Source organism: Miscanthus floridulus, chromosome 4 (assembly GCF_019320115.1).
Source record: "Miscanthus floridulus cultivar M001 chromosome 4, ASM1932011v1, whole genome shotgun sequence".
Classification (NCBI taxonomy): domain Eukaryota; kingdom Viridiplantae; phylum Streptophyta; class Magnoliopsida; order Poales; family Poaceae; genus Miscanthus; species Miscanthus floridulus.
In genome coordinates this window covers 8,807,832-8,825,565 of record NC_089583.1, presented here as the reverse complement: position 1 = coordinate 8,825,565, position 17,734 = coordinate 8,807,832, and the positions used below count along the sequence as shown (strand labels likewise).

General features: G+C 47.9%; 1 protein-coding gene and 1 pseudogene across 2 annotated transcripts; one reads left to right on the top strand and one right to left on the bottom strand.

Moving 5' to 3' along the window:
* Positions 1-2,653: 2,653 nt before the first annotated feature.
* LOC136550900 (leucine-rich repeat receptor-like serine/threonine-protein kinase At1g17230) lies at positions 2,654-7,241 on the top strand. Of its 2 annotated transcripts, none has more exons than XM_066542485.1 (3): positions 2,654-5,984; positions 6,169-6,559; positions 6,786-7,241. In XM_066542485.1, the coding sequence occupies exons 1-2, from the start codon at positions 3,038-3,040 to the stop codon at positions 6,555-6,557; spliced, it is 3,336 nt and encodes a 1,111-aa protein (XP_066398582.1). In that variant the 5' UTR covers positions 2,654-3,037; the 3' UTR covers positions 6,558-6,559; positions 6,786-7,241. The 2 variants fall into 2 exon arrangements, with proteins under 2 accessions (XP_066398582.1, XP_066398581.1); XM_066542484.1 differs by having other exon boundaries at positions 6,781-7,241.
* Positions 7,242-7,714: 473 nt separating this feature from the next.
* LOC136550899 (transcription factor PCF6-like) lies at positions 7,715-14,341 on the bottom strand (annotated as a pseudogene).
* Positions 14,342-17,734: the final 3,393 nt, after the last annotated feature.

The window sequence follows — 17,734 nt, the reverse complement described above, 5'->3', positions numbered from 1 at the left end:
ATGTGGCCTAGCACTCAATGACACAGGGTTTATACTGGTTCAGGCAACGTGCCCTACGTCCAGTTTGAGTCGGTCGGTGACTTTATTCCTGAGCCCAGGATGCTCGAAGTTTGCTGTGGGGTTACAAACGGAAGGGAGTAAGATGGGGGGTGCAAGAGGTCCGGTCAGACTCTGGTCTGAAGGGCCGAGAGTGAAGGGAGCTCCGCTATATGCTAAGTATTCGAGGCCTGAACCTAGTGGTTCTTGTTGTGGTGTATGAGTGAACTGATCGATCTCTCTTTTTGGGAGAGAGAGTGCATCCCCTTTTATAGATGAAGGGGATGGCTTTACAAGTGAGAGAGGGAGAGAGTGTAGGTATGCTAAGTCTTGTTGCCCACACCGCCGGATACAAGATGATCGTAGACACCCATAACACTGTTAATGTCAGATGCATGCGGGAGGTCGCGTCGTCTTCTTCTGATATGGCAGACGTCGGTGCCTGCTATACTGTTGATGCCCAGAGGCATGTAGGGGGTTTTACCATGTGTCACCTGGTATGGTAAATGCCGACGCCCACAACACTGTTGATGCCCAGAGGTATGTGGGGGGAGCCTTACCGTGTTTGCCTAATAGACTGGTATGGGAGTCGACGGCGCCCACAACACTGTAGGGAAAATATCGGCGCCCACAACACTGCTTGGGTTCTGACATGCCAGGAAGGTTGCAGGGTACCCTTCTGATATGCCCTGTTGGTACTGTCCTGTAGGTGTATAGGGTACGGTCCTCGGTATTGTGGTTGACTTGAGTGCCATGCCTTACTTTTTTCCGTCCGTTTCCTGGTCCTCACCGAGCGGGCGTCCCCGGTCGATTGGTCCCAGTCGGCTCTGATTGCGCCAGTCGAAGAAGAGCTGTAAGCAGGGGTTCGGCGCATCCCCGGTCGGAGATGCGGGTCGGAGTCGGAAGTGGTGTTTGGCCAGGCCTTCCGATCGGAGAGGCCGTCCGGAGGCGGGCGGGAGTCGGAAGTGGGCGCCGTTCCTCCTCGGTCAGGCCTTCCGGTCGGAGATTGGATTGCCCTCCTGGCCTGTCGTTTAGGTATTTGGGTCCGGCCCAGGTGTTGCGCGTCGTTCACAATATTGTCTGCTGGATCGAGCCTTTGTTGGAAAGCCGGTCCATGAGGGACCCCGGGATTTATGAACCCGACACAACCGAATAAGCAAAAACAGTGTACCACCATGTAACGTCTAAATGATGTGTAAACCGGCTAAATAATCGTTTAAGTGATCGGTGGTTTTGTTTCACACATGCATGGTAAATTATGGAGATCACTCCCACTTTTCCTAATTAAATTGCTAGTAATATGAGACAAGGTTTAGTTTGGTTTTTGAGAACAGATCGAAGTTATAATAAGTAATTATATCTACCTTCTACCTTATGAAATCTCAACCACCTCTCATCCGTACGTACAACCCCTAGTTCATCTCCAACCAACCGACTGCATAGATCATCTAACCCTTTTCATGTGCCATGGCCTTGCCACCAGTTTCATTCCCACTCCAACCACCCATTCCTCCCCTCACACCCATCTCATCAGGTGAAAGTGCACCAAAATTTGAGAAATGGTGCAAATTCACTCAAAAGCATACTTTGAAGTTTAGAAACAATTTGTAACGTGGCATCCGTAGTTCAGTCATAGATCAATGTGTATTTTGTCGCGAAAGTTGAGACCAAAACTCATTTTAAAAAAATTGCACGGAATGAAAATTTGAGGTTATATACGCACCATCACTGTTCACCTAAACGGTCGTTTAGCCCGTTTAAACACCGTGTAAACGCTACACGGTCGTGCGCTGTTTCCATTTAATCACCCGTTTATCCCGTTTAATTGGCCGTTTACCCCGTTTAATGGGACGTTTTGCCCGAATAATGGCTAAACGGTAGGTGACCGACTGTTTACCGTTTAGCGTTTAGGAAAACACTGCGCACCATATGACAAAATGACAAATTTGCGATGTGCATTTATAAAATTTAACGAACTTTTTTGAAACTTGAAAGTATACTTTTAAGTGAATTTGAATCTATTTTTCCAAATACAAAAACTAACTCATTTTCACTTGAAATGCACCCCCACATCACAACCTTATTACACTGTTTTGATTCTACTTGAGCTATCACCAACCATCACAGTCACCGGTAAAGAAGCTAATAAGATGCATACATATATCATCTATGGTTTGAGAGTAAAATCCAATCATCACTAAAGGATTGTGACCTTGTGTCCAAAACTTGAACACCACAGAAGTTTTTTCTATTTGCGAAAGAAAAAGGGTGTTCCAATATTTTCACTCGCCATAGAGATGAGCTTGTTGAATTCAAGAACAAAAAAACAACCAAAAAGCGCTGTCGCGAGGTCGCTTTTTTCCTAGCCTCGACTCGATCACGGATCGCAAAAGCTGGCTTTCGGCGACGAGCAGTCGTAACCCACACGAACACAGACGTACGCGCCCGCCGTACACCTCCACGGCTCTCCCTCTCTACGCGTCGGCCCGTACGGCCGAGTCCCGCCACCCGTGTCTCTGACCGTGGGCCCGTCCAGGCGTCCACCACCCCCGTCCGCCAGCCCCTGCTCGGCGAAATGCCAGCGCTTCCAGTTAATGGCGCCCGTCGCCCGCGCTGTTGACCCCCGGCGCGGGCGCGCGCCTGTCCTGTCCTCCACAGTGCTCGCCCCCATAAAGCTCCTTCATCCCTTCTCCCTGCCGCCCCCCACAGTGCCACTCACTCGCGGCCACCACCACCACGCCGCCCTGTTGCGCGACCAGTGTCACCCACCTCGCCCCGCCCGCGCATGCCGCGCTGTCCGTCCTCCTAGTGGCTACTGGTACTCGGTGGTGGGGGGAGGGGACGGACGAGACGACGGCTTCCTCGGCTGCCGCTACCTCTGTCCTGTCTGTCCATGGCACTCTGCTCCTCGCCGCTGTCATAGTTCTGCGCCTCTCGCTCCAGCTGCTGGCGTGGGTTCCGCTTCTTGCTCAGGATTAGGAAGCGCGCGGCGGCGGCGGCAATGGCGGCGGGCGTGCCGCGGTACTTGCTCCCGGCGGCGGTCCTCTTCTTGGTTGTTCTCAATCTCAACTCGGCGGCGATGGCGGCGGACGTGGATGGTGCCGCGGCGGCGCTGCTGGAGTTCAAGGGCGCGCTGCAGGACGTGGACGGCCGCCTCTCGACCTGGGGCGGCGCGGACGCGGGCGCGGGCGTGGACCCGTGCGGGTGGGCCGGCATTGCCTGCTCCGCGGCCGGCGAGGTGACGGGCATCACGCTCCACGGCCTCAACCTCCAGGGCGGCCTCTCCGCCGCCGTCTGCGCGCTCCCGCGCCTGGCCGTGCTCAACGTCTCCAAGAACGCGCTCAGGGGGGCCATCCCGCTGGGCCTCGCCGCCTGCGCCGCGCTCGAGGTCCTCGACCTCAGCACCAACGCGCTCCACGGCGCCGTCCCGCCGGACCTCTGCGCGCTCCCCGCGCTCCGCCGCCTCTTCCTCAGCGAGAACCTGCTGTACGGCGACATCCCGCCCGCCATCGGCAACCTCACCGCGCTCGAGGAGCTCGAAATCTACAGCAACAACCTCACCGGGAGGATCCCCGTCTCCGTCTCCGCGCTCCAGCGGCTGCGCGTCATCCGCGCCGGGCTCAACCAGCTCTCCGGCCCCATCCCCGTCGACCTCACCGAGTGCGCCAGCCTCGAGGTGATCGGCCTCGCGCAGAACAACCTCGCCGGGGAGCTTCCTAGGGAGCTCTCCCGCCTCAAGAACCTCACCACATTGATCCTCTGGCAGAACTACCTCTCTGGCGAGGTGCCGCCGGAGCTCGGCGAGTGCACCAACCTCCAGAAGCTCGCCCTCAACGACAACGCCTTCACCGGCGGCGTGCCCAGGGAGCTTGCGGCGCTGCCGTCGCTCTTGAAGCTCTACATTTACCGGAATCAGCTCGATGGCACAATCCCGCCGGAGCTGGGAAACCTGCAGAGTGTCCTGGAGATTGACCTCTCGGAGAACAAGCTCACTGGTGTCATCCCCGCCGAGCTCGGCCGGATATCAACGCTCCGGCTACTCTACCTCTTCGAGAACCGTCTGCAAGGTACCATCCCACCGGAGCTCGGCCAGCTGAGCAGCATAAGAAGGATCGACCTGTCTATCAACAACCTCACCGGCACAATTCCGACGGTGTTTCAGAACCTGAGTGCCTTGGAGTACTTGGAACTCTTTGACAACCAACTCCATGGTGTCATCCCTCCATTGTTGGGAACCAACAGCAACCTCTCAGTGCTCGACTTGTCAGACAACCAGCTGACCGGGAGCATCCCTCCTCACCTCTGCAAGTACCAGAAGCTCATGTTCTTGAGCCTCGGATCGAACCACCTCATCGGCAACATCCCTCAAGGTGTGAAGACTTGCAGGACTCTGACACAGCTCCGGTTGGGGGGAAATATGCTGACCGGGAGCCTCCCCGTCGAACTGTCGCTGCTACAGAACTTAACATCGCTTGAAATGAACCAGAACCGGTTCTCTGGGCCGATACTGCCTGAGATCGGCAAGTTCAGGAGCATTGAGCGGTTAATTCTGTCCAGCAACTTCTTTGTCGGACAGATTCCTGATGCCATTGGCAACCTGACAGAGCTTGTTGCCTTCAACATTTCGTCGAACCAGCTCACGGGACCAATCCCCTCGGAGCTAGCCAAGTGTAAAAAGCTTCAAAGGCTTGACCTTAGTAGAAACTCACTGACTGGAGTGATTCCTACAGAGATTGGTGGGCTGGGAAACCTGGAGCTGCTCATGTTGTCTGACAACAGTCTGAATGGAACCATTCCAAGCAGTTTTGGGGGCCTTTCAATGCTCATAGAACTGGAGATGGGAGGCAACCGTCTGTCTGGTCAGGTCCCGGTTGAGCTTGGTGAGCTCACTGCCCTTCAGATTGCCCTAAATGTCAGTCACAACATGCTGTCTGGCGAGATACCGACGCAGCTAGGGAATTTGCACATGCTGCAGTACCTGTACTTGGACAACAATGAGCTTGAAGGTCAAGTTCCTTCCTCATTCAGTGACCTTTCGAGCCTGTTGGAATGCAACCTGTCTTACAACAATCTCGTTGGTCCGCTTCCCAGCACCCCTCTGTTCGAGCACTTGGACAGCAGCAACTTCCTTGGGAACAATGGCCTTTGTGGTATCAAAGGGAAAGCATGTCCAGGTTCAGCATCGTCTTACTCAAGCAAGGACGCAGCAGCGCAGAAGAAGCGCTTTCTCAGGGAGAAGATCATCAGCATTGCTTCCATTGTCATTGCTTTGGTTTCATTGGTGCTGATTGCAGTCGTTTGCTGGGCCTTAAGAGCCAAGATACCAGAGCTTGTATCAAGTGAAGAGCGCAAGACAGGGTTTTCTGGTCCCCACTACTGCCTGAAGGAACGGGTGACCTATCAGGAGCTTATGAAAGCAACCGAGGACTTTTCAGAGAGTGCTGTGATTGGAAGAGGTGCTTGTGGCACAGTTTACAAGGCTGTGATGCCTGATGGCCGGAAAATCGCAGTCAAGAAGCTGAAGGCTCAAGGAGAAGGTTCGAACATTGACAGAAGTTTCAGAGCTGAGATAACTACACTTGGAAATGTCAGGCACCGCAACATTGTCAAGTTGTATGGCTTCTGCTCCCATCAGGACTCAAATCTTATCCTGTATGAGTACATGGCAAATGGTAGCCTGGGAGAAATGCTTCATGGCAGCAAGGATGCATATCTACTGGACTGGGACACGCGTTACCGGATTGCTCTGGGTGCTGCTGAAGGCTTGCGATATCTTCACAGTGACTGCAAACCACAGGTCATTCACCGTGATATCAAATCAAACAACATATTGCTTGATGAGATGATGGACGCTCATGTAGGGGACTTTGGTTTAGCCAAACTTATTGACATTTCCAACTCTAGATCAATGTCTGCTGTTGCTGGTTCATATGGCTACATTGCTCCAGGTCAGATCTGTTACCAATCTGTTCTTTAGGAGTTCTGTATAGATTCCGCATTACCTTGAAGTTGCAGTATACGGAGTACACATATCATAGTTTACTAATCTGTTCTTTCCACCAATAAACTAGGAAGCACAGTTTAATAAGCAATGTATATGGCTACTAATGGTGTGTGTTTTATCCTGTGCAGAGTACGCCTTTACCATGAAGATCACTGAGAAGTGTGATGTTTATAGTTTCGGGGTAGTTCTGTTGGAACTACTGACTGGGCAATCCCCAATTCAGCCTCTTGAGAAAGGAGGAGATCTTGTGAATTTGGTGAGGCGGATGATGAACAAAATGATGCCAAATACAGAAGTGTTTGACAGAAGACTGGACCTGAGCTCAAGGAGAGTCGTGGAAGAAATGTCTCTGGTGCTAAAAATTGCATTGTTCTGCACCAATCAGTCGCCATTTGATAGGCCTAGCATGAGAGAAGTCATTTCCATGCTCATCGATGCTAGAGCGTCCTCCTATGACTCATTCTCGTCACCAGCATCCGAGGCAGCTATAGAATATGATTCATCCCCAAAGATTTAGAGGTGAGGTAAAGTAGCAGTTTTCTTTTGTTTAGGAGTGCTGAGATCAAGTGACATCTGAAGTTAGACATCTGATAGTTTCTACATTGTTCAGGAAATAAATGAACTGTTAGTATAACTATTGCCCAGTCTTAAGACAGTAATCATAAGAAAATAATGTTGTTTGTTCCTTACTACCTTACAAAAACCTTGCTCGCCAGTTAATTGTTTTCCATGTTTGGCAGGCCAGTATCATCAATCTATTTTACTAGGCATGCATCAAGGGTGCATCCATAGATTAACTTTGTTCGTAGCTGAAGACCATTACTAGTCTGAAATCTTGAGTTCCAAGAAGTTGTTGGCTATAACCTGACTCCAAATGGAAAAGAGATCCGTCTTTCTGACCAAGACTAACCACCAGTTGAAGGCTAGAAGCATCTGGAAGTTATTCACTCCTACCTCAGCTAGTGCTCTTTCATTGGAGGCAGACACCTTAGTGTTCCTTTTCTGAAACACTCGGCTAGGCTGATACACGATTCAACTATCTCTAGCTTTAACATTGTACATAGTACATAGACCATAGTGCGGGTACTATAAATAATGACAGATTAAACTCTGGATTATTTTTTGTTTCTTTTTGACTTGTTACTAACTGTAATAGTAACATGATAAAAAGTGAATTACCGTGTTCGGACAAGCCTGCAGCTTCAGCCTACTCCAGTTCCAAACGGTAGATGCCTTGACCACCTTTCACATCTCCTGTTGGGTTTGACTTGCTGTCCTGCAACCTGCAAGCATATCATCAAACTTCAAAGGCACACAGAATTAGGTACTCCTGCAAGCTCTTTGATAAAAGCGCGCCGATCCAGTGACCCGTGCTGCCACGCCTCTAAAGGCTGGGTAGAACGCACCAGCTGCTTTATCTGACTGCCACAGCCTACAGCAAACCACACCTAACAAGATACTGTTCACTGAAAATTCCACGGCTTTCAAATAGCTTTGGGTCTTGTCGAAGACACGTCTAAACTTACATCTGTCAAATTCTGGCGCGAAATAACTGATTAATTCAGAACCTCCATCAGTTCCTCACATGCAGCTCAAATTTTGATGAATTGCACTTGCAAGGCACTAAGGCAGAGACTGTACTCTGCACTTCCTGGGCTGCTGGTACATTCAATGTTCAGAATGCAATCAGTTGAGCACGTTCATTCTGCAGCATATAAGCAGCATGTATCGACCACAAGTTGCTAGCTTTTCACAAATCAGGGAGCAATATGAAATAATCACTGCCAAAACAAGAAAATAAATTTACATCTGAGACTCCCGTTATGCCAGTATTCAGCACACACAACAGGGGCACAAACATGCCCACATATGACTTCATTTCATGCACTGGAGTCTTCTCACTTCTCGTACAACACACAACCGAGAACCATAAAAATGGCAGGGATAACTGATCCCTGAAACTCGAAAGAGCCGATCAAGGGTGCCGAATCGAATCCATCCATTGGGGAAGTTTAGAATGGGAATGATTACAATGGCTTTCTGACAGGTCACTCTGGCAAATCATGCTCCGAAAATCTCACCTCCAGGAAACGAATACTGTAGCAGGCGGAAAAAGGAGTGCAGAAGGTTGTCAGAGTAAGGACGATGAGGTTCTTCAGTGATGACCAGAGTAGATGTCTGAAGGATGATCTGCTTCCAAGAATTCGGGGAATCATCCCCAACGCAATTATGGCAGCTTCAAGCAATGAATGGTGCTTGCAGGGGCAGGTTGCAATTATTTGATGCCTTCACATCCTGTAAAATGTCAACAATGATGATTCCGGTCAGATAAAAAAAGGAAAAGCACGCCTTGTGTTCATTGCTTCAGTTCATGCGATGAACTGGCCAAACCAGTTCAATTATTATTATCAACAAACAATACATGATTAAAATGACTTTCCTGCCACTCAAAATAGTTTGCAAGGCTGACAAACAGGATAGACTGAGCTATGACACTTCATGTATATGACTTCTATTTGAAAACGGACACTATGGTCAGACAGTCAGAATTAATTAGTAGAGCACTTTTTTTTTTCATTCCAGTTCATTTTAGAGAAGAGCACCGAAGCCTTTAGCAGGTCAAATAGCCCATTATTATATTGCTCACTTGACCAACCCTCCCAAGAAGATTCTGTTAGCATGTCAAACTCAAGCTTGATTTCACCGCTGAATAAAAATTGAGCACAAGAACCCCCTATCTTGAGGTGCATGCAATAGCAGGTCAAACAGACACCGGTGACTTGACTCTATGATTTTTCTATCAGCATGCATAGTCAAATTCAAGCTTCATTTCACTAGTCAGGATCAATATCAAGGATAACGATGGGGGTACAATTCCATGTAGCTTTATATATTATAAATTATGTATATAAATTTCAGGAGTCCAGAGTGTAGTAAACCACAAGACCTTCAGGCAGAGATTCTAGCAAGTAAATTAATTAAGGCTACAAAATGGAAACACAGGACAGTTGTAGGAAGGCAAAAACACTAGACATTACAATGCATAATGGCCAACTTTATTGGCAAGATTGAATCTGATTGCCATAAGAAACTTGGAAGCAAAGAATGCAGAGCCATTCAAGATTAACATACTATGAGCTTGTTCAATTAATTTAGGTAAATCCTAGTTTTCTTATTTTGCACAGAGCCAGCAACCCCTAAAAGCTAAGGTTGTTATTTTGTCAATAACTCATAAAGGCTATTCAAATTTAGAAGCCTTGTAGGCCAGCTAAATATTTTGCTTCTGCTGAAGCAGATATAGTTATACTTAAGATAAAAAAAGGAGAAAGAAATAAAAAATATCATTAGTAGGTCTACCAGTAGGCCTTATTTTGGTGATATATGCCAGAACTCGAGGTAGACAAGCCTATATGTAGGATAATTTAATTATTCAAAGTGCTTAGCTTTTATCATAAAGTCTCCACTTCAAAGCTTTCCAGAAATAAGATGGGGCAACCAAATTCAACGATACCTAGGGCTTAGCAACTTAGCATACTTTAGAATCTCAATGGCATCATTAAAGAAAAACATATATAAGATATAAAGGTTCTGCTATTATAAGTGATACCGACAAGATTAATTCAACATATTCATGATAGCATAACTAATACCTGAGTAGCAGTGTCCTTTATTTAATTTCTCTATTAAATATCTTAATAGGTGCAGTAAATAGAACACTACAGAGCAGAAAACAACAACAGTAAAAATAGTTCTTCTATAAATTAAAAATTATAGTGTTGAGTTTTGACAAGGACACCCTCATATCAGAAAAATAAGAAAAAGTGAGGATCATATATGAATATTGACATATTTTATTAATGCAAACCCCATAGATAGTAGGACTCTAAAAATATATTATTAAATTTCCAAAAAAAAATACATTATTAAACATACTGCTTGTATACATTCCTACCCAAAAAATAACTTAGGAAAATATTAACACAACTATAATACTAACTAATAATAACTGTTAGAGCATCTCCAACATATTACCTATCCTTCATCTCCTAAAAGTCTACATAGATGATCTCCTATTAATGGTAGTGTAGCCTTTTCTTCTTCTCCAACATATTACCAATATCTTTTTAAGTGGATATGGGAGAGGGGGTGGATCTCCTACATTTGAGGGAGAGGGGGTGGATTTTGACTTTTGAGTAATCACTTAACATTTAGGTATTGGGGATAGGATGAGTAATTTGTTGGTGCAACCACAATTCCTTGTATTGCATTTTTTTTTTTTGGTATTGAGGATGAAATAAGTAATCTGTTGAAGATGCTCTTAGGTGCAGCAAGTAATACTGTGCAACAGTCTAATCCTTTTGCTTTTGGATTATTTAAATGCTTTTCTTGTCAGAGAGAAGAACACAAAACAGTTGTCCTTGTTTCTTAATTTTGGAAATGACAAAGGACCTATCTAGTTCAAGAAAACTAGCCATTTTGAATCATTTGAACTACTTTATGCATGTGTTAGCTAAAAAATAAAGAATACTCACACATGTGTTATCGGGGCTAGAAGTCATGGTTTGTGGAAAAAATACGAAATACATTGTATGAAAGATCTTTCAATATGCAATAGAATAGTCATGGTTCTTACATATTTCATGCATGTTTCATAACTAAAGACTACCATTTGTAGTTCACCCAGAAAATACTTGATGGTAATCAAGTCTTGACAATAGTGAAAGAAGATCATGGTGAACTGTTCATCCTTCAATGGAGACAGGTGTCTTGTTTTGTTAGAAAGACTGTTACAATAAAGATGCATATATAAGCTTTAGATGCCATCCTCTGACCTAGCGTCTAATCACCACCTAGTGGCTAGTGGCTAGTGGCTAGCCTAGCGCTTTTTATCTCAATATGGCATTTTCTTGAGCAAATAAACCATAGTTATATACGCAGACTCCAAAGACAAGACTAACACAACAATACCTTGTTTTTTTTCTGAAAGGTTACAATACCTAGTTTTTTCAGAACATCAATAAACATATAAGGAAAATTTCCATATAATATATGTGACGACATTTTATTGGTTTTTTTTCAGGACAATAAACGTATGAGAAAGGGAATACTCTTCATTTGTTTTCATTGGAAACAACTTACCATCCCCACTAACACTGTTGATACAACAGTCAATCGGAAATTCAGAACATAAATTGCACATGCCCCTTGTGGTCCATCTCTATTATTGGGGACAAGGACTTAGCCAACAATTTCTAAACTCAGACTGGTAGATGAAACTCCAATAGCCATGCACCAAAAGCGATCATATGAGAAATAAAATATGCTTCACTTGGGGTATGAAATGTTGTATTCTTTAGCAAGTACCAAATATATGCTTTCGACCCTGTAATCTTAACATGGTCATATTATGTGTTTCAAGTTTGAGCCAGAAAGATTCTAGCTCCGTTCTCTGTCGAAGTGTATTTGGTAAATAAATGAGATTCATGATGTAATAGAAGACTGTGATTGGCATTTTACAGATACTGAGAGAAAAGGAGAAATATACTGTAATCTCTCAAATAATAACATGCCTTTTTGGAGGTCAATATTAAATTATCTATTTGAAATACATTTTTCCAGGGGCTAACAAGTGACATGCCTATTGTGAACTACATTGCATTTATCTTCTGTAAGATGAGCCACTTGGATTCTTACCACAGCAAACATTGGGCTTCCCAAATTTGCCATTGGACCCACAACTCATAAATTCAGATGGACCCATTTGTCATTCACTCCAGTGGCATCATAACCATGGGGGAAACTACTTGCAGTGGTACAAGTGTGTGGTTTTAACAAAACAAGCAGCTTATTTGATTGGAAATCACAACTTTGCCCAAAGACCAAACATGCCAAAATCATAGTTTCTTCCCTTCATAGGTAGCCACTGAAGAACTTAGATTTTTGAAATGCTCAACTTTGTTCTGAGAAGTACAACCAAAACACCAAGCGTCATAACAGGATTACTCTCTGAATGCTTAGATTTTCAATCATAAAGTTTATTTTGGAGAACAGCTGTTGTTGTAATTTTTAGTATATGCTGACAACGAAGAAAACATGGGAAAGCAAATGTTAAACTATGCCACTGGCAGTACCTGAACCAAGCAAAAGACCATTTGAGATGTGTTTAGACAATATGACAGTGCTATGTTGGTATTTTTTATTTATACAGTGTCTACTGTCTATGCATTTGATCACAGATTCATAGTAGAACATGATCCTTTTCATGCAATACTACTACAACGTAGCCTGGGCTTACTACAAATTAAGGCATTAAAAATCCAGTGCCGGGCAAACAGAAACCATGTGATTGGCCTGTCTCCTATGAAATAGCTGATGAGTGGAACAGAACACCAAACCAGATCCCTCTCCAGTGAGTAGTGAAATGACACCTGTTCTAATTTGTAAAGCTGGGCTGAATGCTCCCACTAAAGCCTTGACACTCGTCAATTGCCAAGAACCAGCCGAGAGTTTTATGGGATTTGGGGACACAAGGCACCTCGAGTTCCACCAAAAGGGAGCGATAATCATATCAAATTGGCAAATGGCAGGCATCGTAGCCTTAAATTAAGGCCCCAAAAGCAAAGAAAGGTTGAGAGTTGATGAGCTTACCATCCAGATAGCACTGCACTGCGCTGGGCAGGTGTCGATCAGTTCTTGCCCTTCTCCTTCATGTCTGCGTGCTGGAACCCGTTCCAGAGCTGGAACGCGGCGTATTGGCCCTCGGCCGTGGTGGGCGCCGCAGCGGCAGCGGCGGGCGGGCTGAACAGGAAGGGTATGTTGGGAGCGTCCAGTGGAGTAGACAGCCTCTGGAGCTGTTGGTGGTGGTGGTGGTGGCCGGAGATGTGCGGCTGCGAATTGGACTGAAGGGTCCCCCTACTGTTGACACCCACGAAGACCCGAGGACATGGAGAAGTTGAGGTTGTATTCTATGGCGGGAGCCGACGCCGGCGCCGACGCCGGCCGCGTGGACGGGCATGAAATGGTCCTGCAAGAACGAGAAGTGCGACATCTCGGCATGCGGCTCGCCGCCGCCGCTAGAGGCGACGGTGACGGCACCACTGGCCCAGCCGAAGTGCTGCGCGGCTGGGGCCATGGCGATGGACGCAATGTTGCCGAGGTGGGGAGCGGGGGAGGCGAAGGCGTGCGCCATCGTGTGTCCCCCGCCCTTCCGAGGCTGCGCCAACCCGATGTAGTCGGCGGTGGCGGCGGAGACAGTCGTCGGCTGCCCACAGGGACACCGACGACTGCTGGTGGTGCTTGTGTTCGGCGGGGGCGGCGGCGCTGGCCGCGGCCATCCCCGTGAGCAGTTCGGTGAAGGACGCCGCCTGCGCCGAGGCAGTGGTTGCCGCGGCGGCGGAGGCGGGGTCCTTGTCCCTGGCAACCGCGCTCCGCTCCCTGGCGCGCTCCCGCGCCTTGACCCGGCTCTCGGAGCGGGAGAGGGAGAGGACGGAGCCCTTGCTGGTCTCTGACGTGCTGCTGCATCCGGACCTCGTTAGCTGCTGCTGCTGGTGGTGTTCGTCGTCATCACCAGCGACAGGCGGAGCGTGGTGGTGGTCCTTGGCGGCAGAGCCGGGTGCGCGGGGAACCCCGCGGCGGCGTCGAGGGATGGGAGCTTGTCGATGGCGTCGGCGGCGGCCCTTATGAGCCACTCGATGGCCTTGCTAGGCTGGTCGTACCCGAGGCGGTCCTGCAGGTCGTAGAACTGGATGGCGGTGGCGACGGAGAGGCGGACCCGCCGGTCCCTGATGCCCTTCGCCGTGTACACCTTGCTGTGGCGGTCCTTGCCGCCGGTCGCCCGCGGGACGCGGTAGATCCGCGACGCCGGGTGCTGCTGCGCCGCGGCGGAACCCGTGGGCGGCGGCACGGCCACCGCCACCGCGCGGCGCTTCGCGTCCGGCTCCGCGCCTTTCGCCCGCCCCCGCTTGCCCCCCGCGCCGCCGCAGCCCACGGCCTCCATCTCCATCGCGGCGGCGGCCGCGCCCCCTTACCACGCACTCCGCATTGCCGCCCGCGGCGGCGGCTTATCACGACGACGGGCGTAATTCGGAGGCCTCGCGCTCGGCGGCGGCGGCGGCGCTAGCGGGTAGGAAGTAATCGGAGTGGTGGCGGGCAGTGAGAATGAGGGCGCGCGCGGGACGTGATGAAGACGAGAGCGAGCGATCGGCGCGGCGGTGGGGTCCGTCGTCGTCAGATCTGGCGCGGCGAGGGCGGGGGTGCGGACGGACTCGGGAGGCGTGGTTTTTGGGGGCGCGGGAGGGAGGGAGGGAGGGAGTGGACTGACTGACTGACTGAGTGCCGCCAGCGATGGAGGTGGTGGCCACTAGTGATGACTGACAGGCGAGGCGAAGCGAGATTTTATGAGGGCCGGGCGGGAGCGGGACGGAGGAAAAAGGAAGCTGGGGGAATGGCCACCGGGCACCGTAGTGAGTAGTGACACAGTGTCAGGCAGGCAGAGCCCGTCCACATCCCGTGTCCATCGCATCGCGCGTTCGCGGTCGAGCCCAACCAACCAAAGCACCTCGCTACGGTGCCCGTTTTCCTGCGGGCGTACCGTACACGTCTGTCTCTCCGGACACGAGACGTGTCCCACGGAGGCACGCCCATGCGCAGCGGAACGGATCAGATTCGAAGGGCGTGATGGGTAGCCCGAATCGGGCCGTCACATGGCCATCTCGTATCCTTCGGTGTATTCGTTTGGTTGCTTTACTCGTACGTTTTTTCTGCTTTCTCTCATACAGATTCTCTCATCTATCTTGGACGGCATTGTCTTTTTTATCTCCACTTCTCTCTCAACGTAGGTTTGCTTGGTGTTTGGCGAGAACCTTTCGCGGAGAGCGTGGGAGATGAGGCCGTCCTGACGATAAAGCGCACGCGCGGGTCACAGCTAGGGTTACCGCCCTCACTCTTCGCCTCTCCTTCCGTCATAGCACTGGTGCGAACTTCCCTCTAGCTTTCCCTCGACCTCGGTAGTCCTACCGAGGCGACCACCGCCGACGGATTTCTCTCGGTCCTCCGGCGCTTCGACGGTATATGCCACCTGCGCTCTTCCCCTCCTCGTTCTCCATTGTCGATTTTATTGATTTGTTTGTGGATTTTGCTTGCAATGCCAAGAAATTAGGGTTTTTGGTTTGACATCCTCAGATCTGTGCGATGCTATATCTGATTTACCTGTTCCTAGCTTAGATTTATACATGATGCTTCGTATTTGGTGTATACCTTATGTTTTATGTAGATCTTGTACATGTTGATGCATATTTTAGTGTACACACTGAGCAAAGTGCCTAGAGGTCATTGATGTTGATTGTGTAATAGTATACGCTGGAGGAGCACCCTTTGGTGTGGCAGCCGCGTCTTTCATAGTTTATTTTGTCTGATTTTTTGCTTGCTAAGCAGTACACACACCATGTTGCATGCTCCCCTTCTAATGATGTCCTCTATCCTGTTGGTAGATATGGCCTTTGAAGCTAGGCGCAGGGCTGTCGCTGCTGTGGTTGTTGCAGTGGCTGTTTGGTTTTTTTATATGGTTTAGGAGGAGAGTTGAAGATTTGCGCTCAGACACCTATGGTCCCATGGCTGAGAAGGACAAACAGAGGATGAACAACCTTAGATATATCTATGAATCTGATAATGTGCATTATGTCAACCTTGTTAGAATGAAGAGGGCCCCTCTTTGTAACTTTGTGACATTTTTTCGTAGTAGAGAGCTTGTCACTGACAGCATACATGCATCTGTTGTAGAACAAGTAGCCATGTTCTTACATGTTGTTGGTCACAATGAGAGGTTTAGGATGGTTGACCTCACCTTCAGGAGGTCCGTAGAGACAATTAGTATGTTCTTCCAGAAGGTGTTATATGCGGTAGGAGAGCTGATGCATGAATTGATTATCCCTCCTACTAACAATGTCCATCCTAGGATCCTTGGGAGCAAAAGGTGATACCCCTATTTCAAGGTTGGTATCCATAACTTATCATACATAGGTCTCATTCATTATCAGTTTAGTGTCAATGTTCACTTGCACTTATGTTTTGTTGATTTAAGGACTGCATAGGAGCAATTGATGGTACTCATATCTTAGCTAGAGTGCCTGTGAAGATGCAAGATGCCTTTAGAGGCAGAAAGCACACCATCACACAAAATGTGTTGGCAGCCGTAGACTTTGACCTCCGATTCATCTATGTGCTTGCTGGTTGGGAGGAATCTGCACATGATGCTCTTATCTTGTCCGATGCTCTTAAAAGAGCTGATGGCCTTAGAGTGCCACTAGGTATCATCCAAACCACAAAAAACCATTGACACTTTGCTTAATCCTAAATAAAACTACTAAAACATATCCCTATCTGCTAATTTCTAGGCAAATTCTATCTTTGTCGATGCTGGATATACAGTGAGGCCTGGTTTCTTGCCACCATTTCATGCCACAAGGTAATATTTGAGAGTGTTTGGTTCAAACTGACCTCAAAATCAAAGAGAGCTTTAAGGGTTCTGATGCCAAGGGCCAGGAGGAAAGGGGTGGCAAGAGAAGGAAGCTTGCCCAAGAGAAAATAGACCTGATGAATGGAATGATCAAGGTTGTGGAGTCTATAAGAGATGCCCTCAAGACTCCACAGCATAATGAGAAGCATCAGGACCTTTATGGTTGTGTTATGGACTACCCTAGGTACTCACAGGAGACACTCATGTTTGCCCTGGTTTACCTGCTGAAGAACAAGGATGAGGGACTTTGCTTTGTTCAGATGACAGATGCTCATAGGATCCTGTGGCTTAGGACCTACCTGAGCACAACCTACTTTGCTTAGATGCATATGAGTTGGACTCTCCACTTTTGCATATAGCCATGCTAACTGTCTTATGTTGTAGGAAGTATTTTGATGTGTAGCACTGACCTCATCTGATGCTATAAAGAACCATCTACCGCCTGACCAAGGCTGCACCTAGTTTGTAAAGCATAGGAGCCATGGCGATGGATGTGAGGCTGTGTTGATCTATGTGGTGTAGACATTAACAACAGGTGATGGATTATCACTTTGTTAATCTGAGCTCTAAAATACCTTGAATTGTCACTTAATCTGAGCCCTAAAATACCTTAGATTGCCACTTAGTTGATTTGAGACATTTCAGATGCTGTTATTGTTCTTGTTATTCTTAGTGTTGGAGTTCCTATTTGACTGATGATGCAAACTATAGCAATCTAAGGTGACTGTGGGTATTCTTCATGCTGCTGCTTTATTGTCTTCTTGTGTTTTCTCATGTCTGTCATCAAACCATGGGATACATCCATTCCCAAACAACTGTTGTAGGCATGCCTACTGGATGGCTGGGATGGACGTGTCCCACTCTTTCATGGCAGCCATGAACTTGCCTCAGCAATTTGTGTTCTTATTTGCCACTTGGGATGATTGTAGTTAGCTTATAAGATAATCATAAGTTAGTTTGCAGTTAGCTAAGGCCTGCATTTTTTGTGCCTATGATGTCAACCATTTTTTTGATTGAGGCTTATACAATTGTGAGCTTCTTTTCATGCCTATGAAGATAACAATGCTAGTTTGAATAATGGATTGTGTACACTGATGACCTTAGACTTGTGAGGTACTAGAGCATTGTGTTGGGTTCATAAACCCGGGGTCCCTCATGGACTGGCTTCCCCGCAAAGGCTC

Excerpts from the sequence above, each read along its gene's own strand:
- LOC136550900 (XM_066542485.1), top strand. The coding sequence starts at position 3,038 with ATGGCGGCGGGCGTGCCGCGGTACTTGCTCCCGGCGGCGGTCCTCTTC. Across the intron at positions 5,985-6,168 it reads ATATGGCTACATTGCTCCAG|AGTACGCCTTTACCATGAAG; the intron begins GTCAGATCTGTT and ends TATCCTGTGCAG.